Below are 17,210 nucleotides of genomic sequence, written 5' to 3' on the forward strand. Positions count from 1 at the left end.
TAAAATAAAACCAAAAATGTGCATAAGAATGATCTTAAGAAAGTACATCTGTCAGGGCACCTGGGTGGCTCAGTCGGTTGAGCTTTCGTCTGCAGCTCAGGTCATGATCTCATGGTTTGTTGAGTTTGAGCCCCACACAGGGCTCTGTGCTGACAGCTTGGGGCCTGGAGCCTGCTTCAGATTGTGTCTCCTTCTCTCTGCCCACCCCCCAACTCTTCCTGTTTGTCTCTCTCTCAAAACTAAATAAAACACTTTTTTAAAAATTAAAAAAAAAAAAGAAAGCACATTTCTCATTAACACTTCAATGTATTTGTTATTTTTAATCTATTGTAAGTGGGACTTTTTTCTATTCTTTCATTTTCCCTCTTTTCCTAATGCAAGCTTGTGATATTGTGATACATAAGAAATATTTTTTTGACCTTCATTCATGGTTCCTGGCACAGAGCTCTTAAAACCCTTACAACTTCCTAAGTAATAAGAGGAATTAAGGGTATCTTATTTATAAAAAGCCCATTTCAATCACACTAAGTATCAACACAGTGACTTCTGTAAAGCTCCTAACAATGGGGATGGTTGCCAGGGGAACCAACCATGTGATGAGAGTTGGAACTTTTAGCACCCACTCCCCACCTCTGGGGAAAGGAGAGAGGTTGGAGGTGGAACCAATCACCCAACAACCAATGATGTAATCCAACATGTCTATGGAGGCCTCCATGAAAACCCAAAGGATGGGGTTTGGGGCACTTCTGTTGGTGAACACATGGAGGCACGGGGAGGACAGTGCACCCCGAGAGAGTACGGAAGCTCTGTACCCCTCCCACACACCTTGTCCAATGCACCTCTCCCATCTGGCTGTTCTCTGAGTTCTGTGAACCGCTCTAGCTCATTAATCTAATGGAACCTGAGGAGGGGATTGTGGGAACCTTCAATTACAGCCAGTTGGTCAGAAGCAGAGGGAACTACCTAGACTTTTGACTGGCATCTGAACTGGGGTTTGGCGGTGGTGGAGGGGTGCGGAGGCAGCCTTGCGGGACTCTGTCTTTATCTATGGAATCTGAAGCTAACTTTGGATAGGTAGTATCAGAACTCAACTGGAACTGTAGGACAACCGGCTCTCGTCCACAGAGAATTAGAGAATTGCTTAGTGTGAGACAAACCCCACACTTTTGGTAACAGACAAGCCAGAAGTATGAAGGAAGTTGTGTGTTGAGAAAAACAGAGAGAGTTTTCCTTTTGGAGTCCTACCATCATTTCTTCCGTACTAAAAAACCTGAAAGAATAACCTGGTTCCTAAACCTCCAAATCATGAGTTTTTAGTAAGACTAACAAATCAAACTGAAACCAAAAGGTAGAATTCTGGATCTATAAAGAGGTATTCTATCGAGTGCTACAACCTATAAAAAAAGCCTTTTACCTTCATTATAGGGCACGGGATTGCCAATCTTTAATCCAACTGCTTCAGCTGATTTCAAAATGTCTAACTCCATCAAAATAATTACTCTCCTACAAATGCAAAGAAATAGAAACAAGTTAGAAAAAATCAATTCAGAACCCTTCAAATGACAAGCTACTTAAAAAGCTCTCCCCCAATAATCATTTTGATAAAACTATTTCCGTTTGTCAACAGGTTTTCATTACTGAATAACGTGAGAAATATATGATATCAATTCCTATGTAAATATTTCCCTTAATCTTTCACTGTATCATTATCAAGGCTTTTTATGATTGCAGGATTTTCATTTTCCATCTAGTCCTTTAATTAAAATGCAGTGCCCTTACCACAAACCGTACCATCAAGGAGTAAATGACACAATCAGAATTTAGATTAAACACAATAATGTATGGCACAACAACAGATGATCTGTTTTCAGAAACATATACCCATCTAAACAATTACCTTTTCCCAGCGAAAACCATTACAACTGTAGCTATTTTTTAATGTAATTATGATCTAAGAACTTATAGTTCTTTTACCTATCTTTAACTCTAATTAAAACCTTTCAATAACTTCCCAAGAACCTTAGCCCAAAACTAAAACCTTTCACACGCCCTACAGGCTCTGTGGGATCTGGTCTTGCTAATCTCTTTCTAGTCCATCTCATACCGCTTCCCAGAAACACTGCTCTCCAGCAGTTCTGTTTGCTTTCAATTCCTGGTATATGCCATGTTTTCTCTTGCCACCCTCTCTCCTGCCACAAAGCCTTTGTATATGCTGCTCACTGACTGTGATGACCTTCTCTCATTCTGCCGTCAGCTAGTACTCATTTTTTGCTCTCATCTCAAATACCATTTCTTTTTTTTTTTGTAAAGTTTATTTACTGGGGCACCTGGGTGGCTCAGCTGGTTAAGTGTCCCGCTCTTGATTTCAGCTCAGGTCATGATCCCACGGTTCACGAGTTCAAGCATCGTGTAAGGCTTTGTGCCAGGCGTGGAGACTGCTTGAGATTCTCTCTCTCCCTCTCCCTCTGCCCTTCCCTGCTCTAAAATTTTTAAAAATTAAAAAAATTAAAAAGTTTTAAATGCTGTATCACAAGACACCATAAGCAAGTTATGATAAAGTGGGATAAAATATTTGAAACAGCTAAAAAATAGTTGATATCCCTGGTTTACAAAGATCTCCCACGAAACAAAAACATGCACAAAGTACATATATAAAAAGCTATTCAGAAAAGAACTACAAAGAATAAACAAGTACCTGAAAAGACATTTGAGCTCACGAATATGGAAATGTAAATTAAAGTAATGATAATTAACAATTATTTTTAAAAATTAGTAGCATACAGGCACCTGGGTGGCTCAGTTGGTTAAGTATCTGACTTGGGCTCAGGTCATGATCTCACAGCTCGTGAATTCGAGCCCCACGTCAGGCTCTGTGCTGACAGCTCAGAGCCTGGAGCCTGCTTTGGATTCTGTCTCTGTCTGTCTCTCTGTCCCTCCCCCACTCGCACTGTGTCTCTCTTTCAAAAATAAACATTTAAAAAAAATTAGTAGTATCCAATATGTTGACAAGGTTAAGGGGAACTTTCTTTCTTTCTTTCTTTCTTTCTTTCTTTCTTTCTTTCTTTCTTTCTTTAACAGGTTTTTGAGATATCATTCACACACCACTCCATTTCCCCACCCGTGCAGAACCACTAATTTGTTTCCTTGGATTTGTTTATTCAGAAGCACTCTTACACAAAGTTACTGGGTGTATTAATTGGTATATTTTCTGTTAAGAGACGTTGTTTGACCCCCACAACACTAACTCAAGCAATCTGCTCTTCAGAAGTAATAGCACAAACACATAAAGATAAACTTGCAAGGATGATTGCTAAAGCCCAGTTTGGAATAAAGCTAAATGTCCATCAAAAAATAAGGGGTAAATAAGCTGGGATGTATGGACACAGATTGTCAACAGAGGCAGGAAAGAGTACAAGACATGCCACCATCCTGAGATGGTAGAATGAAGCAAAGCCCGTGGGACTGAAACTCTATCCCTGACGGTAGAGAACCAAGCCTAAGTTGTTGCACTCAACCCCAGCACAGCACTCCATCTTCTCCCATAACCATACCCCAGAGGACAGAAAAGTGGATAAAAAGCACCACTCAAGCACTCAAAGGTAGCCTGGAGTGGAAGATAATAGATCCCAAGTGGGAAGGTTGGCAAAGAGATGTATCCAGCTTAAACTATGTCGGAGCAAATATGAAGTCTGACAGAACCATCCACGTTAAGCATGAAAAAGATAAAAAGAAATGACATGGCAACAATGCAACATGCAAAAACGTATAAAAATACGAGGAACAAAAAAGGCAGAGACAGTTAGAGAATCCAATCTAGAAGAAAGCATAAGCCAAGAAAGGGAATAATACTTCCCAAGAGAGATTTGGAAAATAAGACTATTCAATAAAATAAAACTCAAAAGATGAGATGAGAGATTGAGAAGAAAAAGGAACTTAAGACAAAAACAGAACAAAAGTAATACCATTATACATCTAACACTTAAAGATTATAAACACCAAGAGACAGCAAGGAGAAAGCTAAAAACTGAACTACTAGTATGTTGGAAAATCCTGACTTAATCCAACATATGCATTAGAAAATAAACTAAAACAAACTGAAGACACAAAGGGAAGACAGTTATCCACAATGTAAATAAAAACTAGAACCAAATGAAATAGAAAACAGCATTAAGGAATAACACACAGAAAGATTTAATTGAAAAGAAATAAATCTGCAGACTGAAAGGGCATACCATGGACCAGAAAAAAAAAAAAGGAAGAACAATGGACATTAAGACACAGCCTGGTTAAAGGGCACATGGATGGCTCAGTCAGTTAAGAGGTTAAGCATCCTACTTCAGCTCAGGTCATCTCACAGTTTTTGAGTTCCAGTCCCACATCGGGCTCTGTGCTGACAGCTTGGAGCCTGCAGCCTGCTTCAAGTTCTGTATCTCCCTCTCTCTGACCCTCCCCACTCATGCTCTGTTTCTGCTCTTTCAAAAATAAACATTAAAAAAAAAAAGACATAGCCTGGTTAAGTCACTGAACTTGAAACATAATGAAAGAATTTTTCCATAATCCACAGAACCTCTTTAAGTTTTATCAACTGTCTAAACGATGTCCTTAATAATCCAGACCAGGATCACTTGTTATATTTAATTATCAAATCTCTTAAGACTCCTTCAATCTGGAACAGTCTTTCAGTGTACACAATTTTTTTACTTTCATGCTTGAGATTTGAAAATCAGAGGTCCCTTATTTTGTAGAATATCCCTTAATTTACCTGAGGTTTCTTCATGATTAGATATAGATTATGTATCTTTCGCAAAAATATACTATTAGTGATGCTGTGTTATTCTCATTGCATCTTATCAGGTAATACACGATTTCTATTTGTCCCATTACTGGTAATGTTAACCTTAATCACTGGAATAAGGTACTGTCTGCCAGGTTCCTCCACTATGAAGTTGACTCTGTTCCATTTACAATTAGTAATTATGTTGTGGGGAAGTACTTTAACCCCATAAAAAAACTTGTCACTCTGCAAACTTTCACCACTTGTTTCAGCATCTGCGGTAGACTGAATCCCCCACACCAAAAGATATCCACGTCCTAACCCCTGAAACCTGTGAGCGGGACAACAAAGGACTTTGCAAATATGATGAAGTTAATGACTGAAATGGCAAGATTATTCCTGAATCCTCAGATGAGCCCTAAAAGGAATGACATGTATCCTTTAAGAGGGAGGCAGATCTGAAACAGACAGAAGGCAATGTGACCATGGAGGCAGAGACTGGGCTGATGCACCAAAAAGCCAAGGAATTCTAACAACCACCAGAAGCTGGAAGAGGGAAAGAATGGATTCTTCCAGACAGCTTCCAGAGGGAGCATGCCCCTGTCAACACCAGGATCTCAGCCCAGTGAAACTGATTTCAACTTCCAACCTCCAGGGGGAATAATTTCTGTTGTTTTCAACCACTAAGTTTGTGTTAATTTGTTAGAGCAGTCAAAGCACCCATTGATGTTTCCTGCATGAACTAATATTGTGATGATTACCAAATGGCAAATTTCTATTCCATCATTCCTTCTACATTTATTAGATGGCATTCTATGTTAAGAAGAACCTTTATCTTCCCCCCATGTATTCATTTATTCAGTACAGACTTACGAACTCCTATTTTATTCAACAGGTTGTAATCTGTTTGCATTTTTATTGTGGTTTATAAATTATCTTAGATTGGCAAGTGTAAGATTTCTGCCAGCCTTTTGACAGGGTCCCCTCTCCCTTTGAGCACTTCCTTACCAACTGACACATTAAGATAGTCCAGGCTCGACTTATAATTTCCAAGCCCATAACAAGCCATCCTCCAAGGAGCCTTGGTTCTTTTTGGCATTCAGAAACCAAGATGTGCTAAGTGGGCTCACAGCTATTGCGCTGTCGCTGCTCCAAAGCTTTCTTGGTAGACAGACCTAGGCAAGACAGACAGACAGACACACACACACACACACACACACACACACACACACACTGCACAATATATGTATACTCCTACACCAACCAGATGTGAAGAGACAGTTTTCAAAAGAAGACATACCTAGACAAGAGGTACAGGAAAAGATACTCTACTTCATGAATCAGGGAAATATAAATCAAAACCACAATAAGACATCACCTCATTCATATCTGTCAGAATGGCAATTATCAAAAAGACTAGAAATAACAAGTGTTGGTGAGAATATGGAGAAAAGGGAACCCTCGTACAGCTGTTGGTGAAAATGTAAATTGGTGCAGCCACTATGGAAAACGGTATGGAAGCTCCTCAAAAAATTAAAACTAGAACTACCATATGATCCAGCAATTCCACTTACGGGCATTTATCCAAAGAAAACAAAAGTAGTAACTTGAAAAGGTAACTACACCCCCATGTTCACTGCAGCACTATTTATAATAGCCAAGATATGGAAACAACCTAAGTGTCCACCAATAGATGAATGCATAAACAAACTGTGGTACACACACACACACACACACACACACACTCTCTCTCTCTCTCTCTCTCTCTCTCTCTCTCTCTCTCTCTCTCTCTCTCTCTCTCTCTATTATTCAGCCATTTAAAGAAAAGGGGGATCTTGCCATTTGTGAAAACATGGATGGGCTTCCAAGGCATTATGCTAAGTCAGACAAAGAAAGGCAATTACCATATGATCTCTCATATGTGGAAATAAATAAGCTCATAGATACAAAGAACAAACTGGTGGTTGTTAGAGGCAAGGGGAAGGGGGTGGGAGGAATGGGAGAACTGTTTTTGTTTTTAGTTTAAATAAATTGAATAACAATAAAATAAAAATAAAATAAAATAGAACTTTATTTTTTATCAATTTTTAATGTTTTTATTTATTTATTTATTTATTTATTTATTTATTTATTTATTTATTTATTTTTTAACACCTACCCCTTGAGGGTTGTTTTTTTTTTTTCTAAGTTTATTTATTTTTGAGACAGAGAGAGACAGAGCATGAATGGGGGAGGGTCAGAGAGAGAGAGGGAGACACAGAATCGGAAACAGGCTCCAGGCTCCGAGCTGTCAGCACAGAGCCCGACGCAGGGCTCGAACTCACGGACCGCGAGATCATGACCTGAGCCGAAGTCGGCCGCTTAACCGACCGAGCCACCCAGGTGCCCCTGTTTTTATTTTATTTTTGAGAGACAGATAGAGTATGAGTGGGGGAGGAGCAGAGAGAAAGGGAGAATAGAATCTGAAGCAGGCTCCAGGCTCTGAGCTGTCAGCACAGAGCCCAAAGCGGGGCTCGAACTCACAGACTGTGAGATCATGCCCTGAGCCAAAGTTGGATGCTTAACCAACTGAGCCACCCAGGCAACCCAATAAAATAGAACATTAAAACCCCAAACTAATTATCTATATCTGTATCTACATCTACCTATCAAAAACGTTGAGTTCACTCTGAAACCTCCAGTTCCAATCCAGAATCACAGATTTCTCCCTTGGCTAGCTCTCACTGCCCTCAACATATTTATTAAATCAATTCCCCTCATATGTCACCACCTGCCACTGCTGCACCCACGGACATCCTCCTCCCGATGCTCAAATTCCATACCTAGTTCTAAGATCACCACCATCCCATTACAAACAAGCACCCTCCTCTCCCCATTGGTTCTGACACTCATGCTGGGCTATCACCACTTCTTGCAGACCCCCTCCTTATTCTGCTTGGCCTCCCTCCTTATCCCACCCAGTCTCCAACAACATGCTGCTGTCACCTGACCCCCACACTCCCAGATGGCTTCATCCCTTGCTCAGGATCCAACGGCCACACAGATTCTTGCCTCACCCTACTCAGGCTCCAACAACCCATCCTGGGCCGCAGCCATTCTCCCCTCGTGTGTGTTCTCCTTACCTGCTGGGGCTCCAGCACCCTGTCCAGCCCACAAAGACCCTCTCCTCACTTTGTTTGGGCTAATACCTGGTTCCAGACCACCACCACCACCACCCCTCCCCTGTAAACACCTACCTTGCTTGACCCCCCCTAATGGCTTTGGACCCAATTATACAGGAAGGAAGAGAGCATTAACAGTGTTTATATTGTCATTCCACTACCAAGATGATTTCCATCGATTCACCAATTATTGATAAATATGCATGGTGAGATTTTTGGAATGATGCTCATTAAATCATAATATGGTTATTTCTAGGTTGTATCAATTTTAGACCATTTTTTCCCCTTCTTTGTACCTTGTTTTGCATTGCTTGAATTGGTGATTCTGTGTGTTGTTTTTATTAAAATGATCATCTTCTCTAAAAATCTGAATACACAAAGAGCTACAAACATATTCTAAGGAACACTGGTGAAAAACTTTAAATAGTGAAATACTGTGTAATATTAAATGTTAACTAAATTAAAGTAAACTTATACAATGACATGCTAAGTAATATATGACATAGAAGTTTATCTAGGAACATGTAAAACAACAACCATAAACTTAAAAAAGAATTTTATAAAACTATATTATGAAGTTTTTTTTAAGGAAAATACAAATTTATAAGTACTCACGTTTACAGAAAAATTCTGGAAGGATTACAACAAAATGTTACTAATAGTTACTTCTAGGCAGTGGGATTACAGTTATTTTTATTTATGTGAATTTTATAATATACGTATGACAAAAGTCTTATTTACAAAGCACCAGGACAAGGGGCGCCTGGGTGGCTCAGTCAGTTGAGCGTTCGACTTCGGCTCAGGTCATGATCTCATGGTTCATGGGTTCGAGCCCCGTGTCAGGCTCTGAGATGATAGCTCAGAGCCTGGAGCCTGCTTCGGATTCTGTGTCTCCCTCTCTCTCTGCCCCTCCCCTGCTCATGCTCTGTCTCTCTCTGTCTCAAAAATAAATATAAACATTAAAAAAAAATTTTTTTTCAAAGCACCAGGACAAGAACACAAAATTCTATCAGGATGAAAATAGTAACAGCAACTAAGTTAACTGTCAACCTAGAATTCTATACTTAGTTAAACCGAGAGTGAAACAGACATTTTTATTTTTTAAATTTTATTTCTTTGTTTAAGTAATCCCTACACTCAAAGTGGGGTTCAAACTCATAACCCTGAGATCAAGAGTCACACATTCTACTGAGTGAGCCAGCCAGGAGTCCAGCAACAGACATTTTTAGATGACAGATTTTTATCATTCACAAACTTTCTCCATAAAAGCTGCTCAAAGATATTCTTCAGGAAAATGAGAACTGAACTAAAAAGGAAGGAGTGTGATGAAGGAGACAAATGGGAGCTAACAAACTATGGGTAAATATAAGTAACGGCTGTCTGTGTAGAGAATGCTAATCAGAAGAAATAAAAACAAAATTGAACACTAAACACAGATCATTTTGAGACCTTTGTTTTATTTGAGAGGATGGTAAAAATACTGACCTATTTTAGAATTTCTGTTAATTTACATGTGGATTTAAAAAAATTTTTTTTTTACATTTATTTTTGAGAGACAAAGTGTGAGCGGGGGAGGGGCAGAGAGAGAAGGAGACACAGAATCCAAAGCAGGCTCCAGGCTCCGAGGAGGCTGTCAGCACAGAGCCGGACGCGGGGCTTGAACACATGAACCATGAGATCATGACCTGAAGTCGGACACTCAACTGACTGAGCCACCCAGGTGCCCCCAGGATTTTTTTTAAATGTGAGAGTACCCACAAAAAACAAACAAACCAAACAAACAAAAACACAGCACAAATAGAATGTCTCTCAAACCAGCAGAGGCAAAAAAGAGGATTAAGGAAAAATCCAATCAATCCAAGGCAAGAAAAAAATAAAGCAAAAAACATGGTAAAAACACAAAAATTAGAAAACATCAATAATAAGTTAAGCAGAATAAACTCACCCACTAAATTTCAAAATGATTTCTAGGGGCGCCTGGGTGGCTCAGTAGGTTGAGCGTCCGACTTCGGCTCAGGTCATGATCTCGCAGTCCGTGAGTTCGAGCCCCGCGTCAGGCTCTGGGCTGACGGCTCAGAGCCTGGAGCCTGCTTCGGATTCTGTGTCTCCCTCTCTCTCTGCCCCTCCCCCGTTCATGCTCTGTCTCTCTCTGTCTCAAAAATAAATAAAACATTTTAAAAAAATTTAAAAAAAAATGATTTCTAAAACTGTATGCTGCTGGGGCACCTGGGTGGTGCAGTCGGTTAAGTGTCCGACTCTTGATCTCAGCGCAGTCATGATCTCACAGTTCATGAATTCAAGCCCCACATCAGGCTCTGTGCTGAGGGCATAGAGCCTGCTTGGGATTCTGTCTCTCCTTCTCCCTGCCCCTCCCCTGCTTGTGCATACTCTCTCTCTCTCTCAAAATAAGTAATTAAACATTTAAAAAATATTTTTTAATAAAAATTAAAAAATAAATAAATAAAAGTATACACTATTTATAAAAGACACCCAAGATTAAGAACAGAAGTTGTGGCACAAAAACAGACACACAGACCAATGGAATAGAATAGAAACCCCAGAAATAGACCCACAAACATATGGCCAACTCATCTTTGACAAAGCTGGAAAGAACATCCAATGGAAAAGAGACAGTCTCTTTAACAAATGGTGCTGGGAGAACTGGACAGCAACATGCAGAAGGTTGAAACTAGACCACTTTCTCACACCATTCACAAAAATAAACTCAAAATGGATAAAGGACCTGAATGTGAGACAGGAAACCATCAAAACCCTAGAGGAGAAAGCAGGAAAAGACCTCTCTGACCTCAGCCGTAGCAATCTCTTACTCGACACATCCCCAAAGGCAAGGGAATTAAAAGCAAAAGTGAATTACTGGGACCTTATGAAGATAAAAAGCTTCTGCACAGCAAAGGAAACAACCAACAAAACTAAAAGGCAACCAACGGAATGGGAAAAGATATTTGCAAATGACATATCGGACAAAGGGCTAGTATCCAAAATCTATAAAGAGCTCACCAAACTCCACACCCGAAAAACAAATAACCCAGTGAAGAAATGGGCAGAAAACATGAATAGACACTTCTCTAAAGAAGACATCCGGATGGCCAACAGGCACATGAAAAGATGTTCAACGTCCCTCCTTATCAGGGAAATACAAATCAAAACCACACTCAGATATCACCTCACGCCAGTCAGAGTGGCCAAAATGAACAAATCAGGAGACTATAGATGCTGGAGGGGATGTGGAGAAACGGGAACCCTCTTGCACTGTTGGTGGGAATGCAAATTGGTGCAGCCGCTCTGGAAAGCAGTGTGGAGGTTCCTCAGAAAATTAAAAATAGACCTACCCTATGACCCAGCAATAGCACTGCTAGGAATTTATCCAAGGGATACAGGAGTACTGATGCATAGGGGCACTTGTACCCCAATGTTTATAGCAGCACTCTCAACAATAGCCAAATTATGGAAAGAGCCTAAATGTCCATCAACTGATGAATGGATAAAGAAATTGTGGTTTATATACACAATGGAATACTACGTGGCAATGAGAAAAAATGAAATATGGCCTTTTGTAGCAACGTGGATGGAACTGGAGAGTGTGATGGTAAGTGAAATAAGCCATACAGAGAAAGACAGATACCATATGGTTTCATTCTTATGTGGATCCTGAGAAACATAACAGAAACCCATGGGGGAGGGGAAGGAAAAAAAAAAAAAAGAGGTTAGAGTGGGAGAGAGCCAAAGCATAAGAGACTGTTAAAAACTGAGAACAAACTGAGGGCTGATGGGGGGTGGGAGGGAGGGGAGGGTGGGTGATGGGTATTGAGGAGGGCACCTTTTGGGATGAGCACTGGGTGTTGTATGGAAACCAATTTGACAATAAATTTCATATATGAGAAAAAAAAAAAAAAGAACAGAAGTTGAAAGTTAAAAGAAGGACAATGATATAGCAAACAAATATAAAGCAAAAGTTACTTGGAAATGTACAGTTAATACTACTGTAACATACACTGACATACCCTTAAGATGGGAATGCTTGCCATATTTGTTTCTCATGTGTTCTGTGACTGAAAATAAAGACCTTAAAAGCCTCTCCCCAACAAAAAGGTCCTATTTTAGCAACGGTTAACAGTGTGCTCACCGCTGCACCTCTAGCGTGTAGCATCTGTAAGCCCTCACCATGCTCTGTATTGGCTGAATAATTTACGATGAAAGATTCAAGGTTGTAGAAAAGGAGCAGTGTTACATAATTAAATACACCTCTTTTGCTCTTTATAAGTGACCCCTTTTCATTAAAAGATGCTTTAAAAGAGAATGCTAAAAACAGTGCTTTTGAAGAGATTAGAAATAAGAGTTCTGTGTTTGGCTTTAATCTCCTGCTTTGAAATTTCCAATTTGTTTCCATATTTCTCTCCCTTTGGTGCCATGTTTTAGTCATCCGAGTTCAAATCTCAATAGCTGTAAACTCTTAGCTGGAAGCTCATCATTGTTTTTGAAATTCCTAAGTGAATTTTGGTATCCAAAGGACTTCTCTGTTCAAAAATTAGTCCCCATTCCAAAACACAATAAAACCAAAGAAAATTCTAAAAAGCAAAAATAACCCACCACATACCTTCCATCTTTCAGAGTGTTAACAATAAATCGGTTAATCTGGCAAATACAGTTGCTAGACAATTGTTCTCCCTCAACGAGATGGTTCAACTGTGTTGCCAACATGAAAGCTGAAAAGCACAAAGATGTCTTTAGTTCCCACAACATTTCAGTCATAACAATCTGAACTAGCACTGATCACACGTGGACTAGCAAAGAAAAACAATGCCTTGAATGTTTCTGAAACTAAAACTATTCAGATTCTGCACAGTGAAAAACAGTATGATTTACTATGCATTAAACATCTGCTGCTACTCTGAAATGTAAGTATTTCTTAAATTGCCCAGAATCATTTTTTCCATCATTCAGGTTTCATGATGAAGACTAAAAAAATCTTTTCTACGTTCTTCACCTTGTGACTAGAGACAGCAAGCACATATTCTGAAAACTGTCTTTCTTGCTTGTGAAGTTTCCAACACTGAAATAAAAGCCTAAAAAGGCAAGTATAGGACAGCTAACCCATTATATTCACTAAATGTCAATATCATCCTGAGGGAAATTAATCAAAGAAAACAGAGCACCAGTTAGAGAAAATTAATTAAGCCAAGTGGCAGCTTTCCACTAGATCCAGTCTATTGTTAGAATGCTCTCTGCCGGCTGCAATTCTGTCTGAATGAAGTGCATGGTCAGGCAAATGTACACTTCTGAAATGCCCCAAATTATTGCAATCAAAGTGCTGGATGTGATTTTATTATTTAAATACAAATTCCTGGATTTATACATCATACTCACAGGATAGAGTGTTCAATCCATCACTCATAAGCAGTCGATAACGGGGTGGACTATTCCCTGTAGTGATGGGACGGATGTTCTAAGATAGAAAACATGATTCATTAGACAGACTGTCTCCCCAGTCCCCAGAGATAATTACATCTAAGTGGCAGGAGAGTGGGTCTGTCATTATTTCAGCAAACAATGAACTGCTTGCCCATTCTCCTGACACCTACGTCCAAGCAAAAGAAACTTGGATATGATGATTTTCCCACCAGCTTCTCTCTAACATTATTAAGCACAACATAGATGAGAATAAAATGAGTTGCCAATACTCATGTTCTCTCTCCCCAGCTCAAATTTAATTGAAAATCAATTAAAAAAAAAAAAAAAGAATGATAAGGTACCTAACAATGCAAGGTGCTGTGTAGAAAACATGTTAAAAATACAAAACAAAAAAACCAAAAAATCCTTGCCCTGATGGGGCTTACAAGTGTGGTGGAGACAGAGGCAAAGAGATATAAGAGATGTGTGCACGTGACATGGGGGCACAGCCAAGGCATTTATCACAACTTACAGGAAATCAGAAGCTGCTCTCCACAGGAAGTGAAATACAGAAACGGGGCCTTATGATGACCAGCAGCGAGTCTGGGAGTCACAAGGAGATCACCAGGCCTACTGACTCAGAATCCACAGAATGATCCAGGATCCTGCTTCTATTCATTTTTTAAATTCCCACTAAAATTTGAAACACCTTTGGAGTACTTGGGTGGCTCAGTCGGTCAAGCATCCAACTCTTGGCTTTGGCTCAGGTCATGATCTCACAGTTTGTGGGTTCAAGCCCTGCATCGGGCTCCATGCTGAGAGTGCGCAGCCTGCTTGGGATTCTCTCCCTCTCTCTCTGCCCCTCCCCTGCTCATTCTGTCTCCCTCTCTCAAAAATAAATAAATAAACTTAAAAAAAATTTTTGGAAAACCCTTAAATGGGGGCGCCTGGGTGGCTCAGTCGGTTGAGTGTCCGACTTTGGCTCAGGTCATGATCGATCTCATGGCTGAGCCGCGCGTCGGGCTCTGTGCTGACAGCTCAGAGCCTGGAGCCTGCTTCAGATTCTGTCTCCCTCTCTCTCTGCCCCTCCCCCACCACTCACACTCTGTCTCTCTCTTTCAAAAATAAACAAACATTAAAAAAAGTTTTTTTTTTTAAATTTTAAATGAATGATAGGGTTAATGAAGAATGTTAAGCAGACACATTCATTGTAGGCCCATATAAGGCAGATTTAAGAAAGACAAACCTCAGGGCAGGAAGAAAAAAGTAAGGAGGCAATACTAATGATGTGCAGCACTACAGCCTCCATCAATTGTGGCAAGAATAGAAAGGCGAAGGCTCAAATCTAAATCCCCAAGTCTAACTCTGGCTAACTTATATTGAAGAAGAAAAAAACCCAGCCCTAGCTCCTCTCCTGCAGTTACAACAGAACAGGCCTATTTTTTGTGATGAGGGAGAGAATTTCCCAAAATGGACATGAAATCGATATGTGCTTCATCAAATGTAATGTATAATTACATAGAAGTTTTTAAAATGCTTGACATAAAACATACACAGGTACTCACAATGACCTGGAGGACAGGTTTTATGGAAGTGTCTCCCTGTTGCATTATGGCCTGAAAGAGTAAACACAGAATGAGATCTACATTCAAATTATGACCAAATCTGACATATTTTTACAGTTTGGTATTTGTAATAAACCACAGATAACATTATTAAAGAGACTTTTCGGAGCATGTCATCTGAAAATCTAGTAAAGTTTTATCACTTGGATAAAATCATAAAAGCATAAAAGTGCAATACTTGGCTTAACAAGAATACAATTACTGCATCCAAAATACAGGCATCACATGTGTGCTCATTATTCAGAACAGCACATTAATTTGCCTATAGGGCCCATTAACAGACAATTAGAGGGGCGCCTGAGTGCGCATCTGACTTCAGCTCAGGTCGTGATCTCGCGGTTTGTGAGTTCGAGCCCTGTGTCAGGCTCTGTGCTGATAGCCTGGAGCCTGCTTCTGATTCTGTGTCTCCTTCTCTCTTTGCCCATCCCCCACTTCCCTCTCTGTCTCTCAAAAATAAATAAATAAATGTAAAAATAAAAAAAATAATAATTAGGTAAGTATGGGAAATCTTTAAAATAATATTATGCAGCCTTAAAGAGATGTGTATGTAACATTGGTTGCCTCTTTTGAGAGAACTGGCGAGTAGGGCCGTAGGTGGGAGGGAGACCTCACACTGAATCCAATTTTTATATCTTTTGCATTTTTTTTTTTTTTAAGTAAGCTTCACGCCCAGCACAGAGCCCAATGGGGGACTTGAATTCACAATCTTGAGATCAAGACCTAAGCTAAGATCAAGAGTCGGACGCTCAACTGACTGAGCCACCTAAGCACCCAAAACCGTTTGGATTTTAAATCTCATGTCTCTATTAGCAATTATGAAAATAGTATCTACAAAAAACAGACCACCAATCAGGTTTTTAGTTTGTTTTTAAAAAGCCACCATTTAAAGGTAACCATCAGAGGGGTCCCTGGCTGGCTCAGTCGGTGGAACACGCAACTCTTGATCTCAGGGCCGTGAGTTTGAGCCCCACATTGGCCCTGGAGCCTACTTATAAATAAAAAAGTAAAAAATCCGTTTAAGAAATTTAAAAAAATAAATAAAGGTAATCATCAGAAAAAAACCAACAGCAGTGAATACTGGTTCTCTGACCTCTGCTCTTGCCCATGCTGAAATAAACAGCACCACCAACGAAAAAACTGGACAAAAATACATAAACTTTTCAAATACTGGACAACAGGCAGAGCAAGACTGTGGTCCCTGAAAAAAGAGAAACGAATGAGGGGAACACTACAATCCTCCTGGCTTTCTGCACAGAGGCACTCTTGGATCACAGCGTGGAGAGGGAACCCAAGAAGAACGTGGCAGTCCTACTGAGCACAGAGATCAGGGAGGCAACTTAGTTGGATTTCGTGGATGCAGAATACCAGAGATGACAAGCTACACAGAGTTAGAGCCTCAATAACCCACACAGGGGTTCCCAGGAGTCTCTGGCTGACTTCTAAGTTGTGGATACACAAAATGAGACTCCACACGGCCAGGCAAAGATTAAGTATTAGCTATAAACTGAAAAATGAGTGGAGCTCACACAGGCTAGAACACAGCTGAGCTCTCACCAGCCTGAGTGCAGAAAACTCAATAAACACCTGCTGCTTTCAGTAGAAACCCCAGAAAGGTCATGCTTCAGAAACAGGACTAAACTAGACCCAAAGTAAAAGCTATTCTGGACCCATTCCAATCTCCAAGGGATCAGCTGATTTGTAAGTCAATGAATCAACAATCTGCCAAAACAACTCCATATTCTTTATAGAAAATTTTAAATATTCTGTGGAACAACATGGGAAGTAGGCAAAAAGTACTTCTGCCACATACTGGAGTACTGGCTGTCACCACTTGTGCAACTGTTTGAGCTGTGAGTTGAACTAGCCACTTTTTTCACGGAACATCATTTTTACTTGAAAGGCCAAATGACAAACTGGTTATTCAAACTTTGGAACTGAGTAAATCTTTTCTCAAAAAATAAAGTGACGGGCACTTAGGTGGCTCAGTCAGTTATGCATCTGACTTCTGCTCAGGTCATGATCTCGCAGTTCACTGAGTTAGAGCCCTGCAGGAGCCCACTTCAGATCCTCTGTCCCCTCCTCTCTCTGCCCCCCACCCTCCCGTCGCGCTTGTGCACGCTAAACATTAAAAAATCAAAGACAAGTATTCTAAGATCAAAACATTCAATGGTGAGTACAGCATAACATGTAGACTTGTCCAATTGCTGTGCTGTACACCTAAAACATTAATATAACATTGTG

General features: G+C 40.1%; 1 protein-coding gene across 1 annotated transcript in view; it reads right to left on the reverse strand.

Moving 5' to 3' along the window:
* The window catches only part of RPA1 (replication protein A1), a 73,793-nt gene that overhangs the window by 42,542 nt on the left and 14,041 nt on the right, over positions 1–17,210 (reverse strand). The window contains exons 2-5 of the mRNA XM_019429596.2: positions 14,910–14,960; positions 13,321–13,399; positions 12,551–12,659; positions 1,415–1,503 (exon numbers count right to left, since the gene is read on the reverse strand). Of these exons, the coding sequence (XP_019285141.1) occupies positions 1,415–1,503; positions 12,551–12,659; positions 13,321–13,399; positions 14,910–14,960 (328 nt within the window). The remainder of the gene's footprint in view (positions 1–1,414; positions 1,504–12,550; positions 12,660–13,320; positions 13,400–14,909; positions 14,961–17,210) is intronic.

Source organism: Panthera pardus, unplaced genomic scaffold, assembly GCF_024362965.1.
Source record: "Panthera pardus isolate Hobbes unplaced genomic scaffold, ASM2436296v1 HiC_scaffold_3, whole genome shotgun sequence".
NCBI lineage: Eukaryota > Metazoa > Chordata > Mammalia > Carnivora > Felidae > Panthera > Panthera pardus.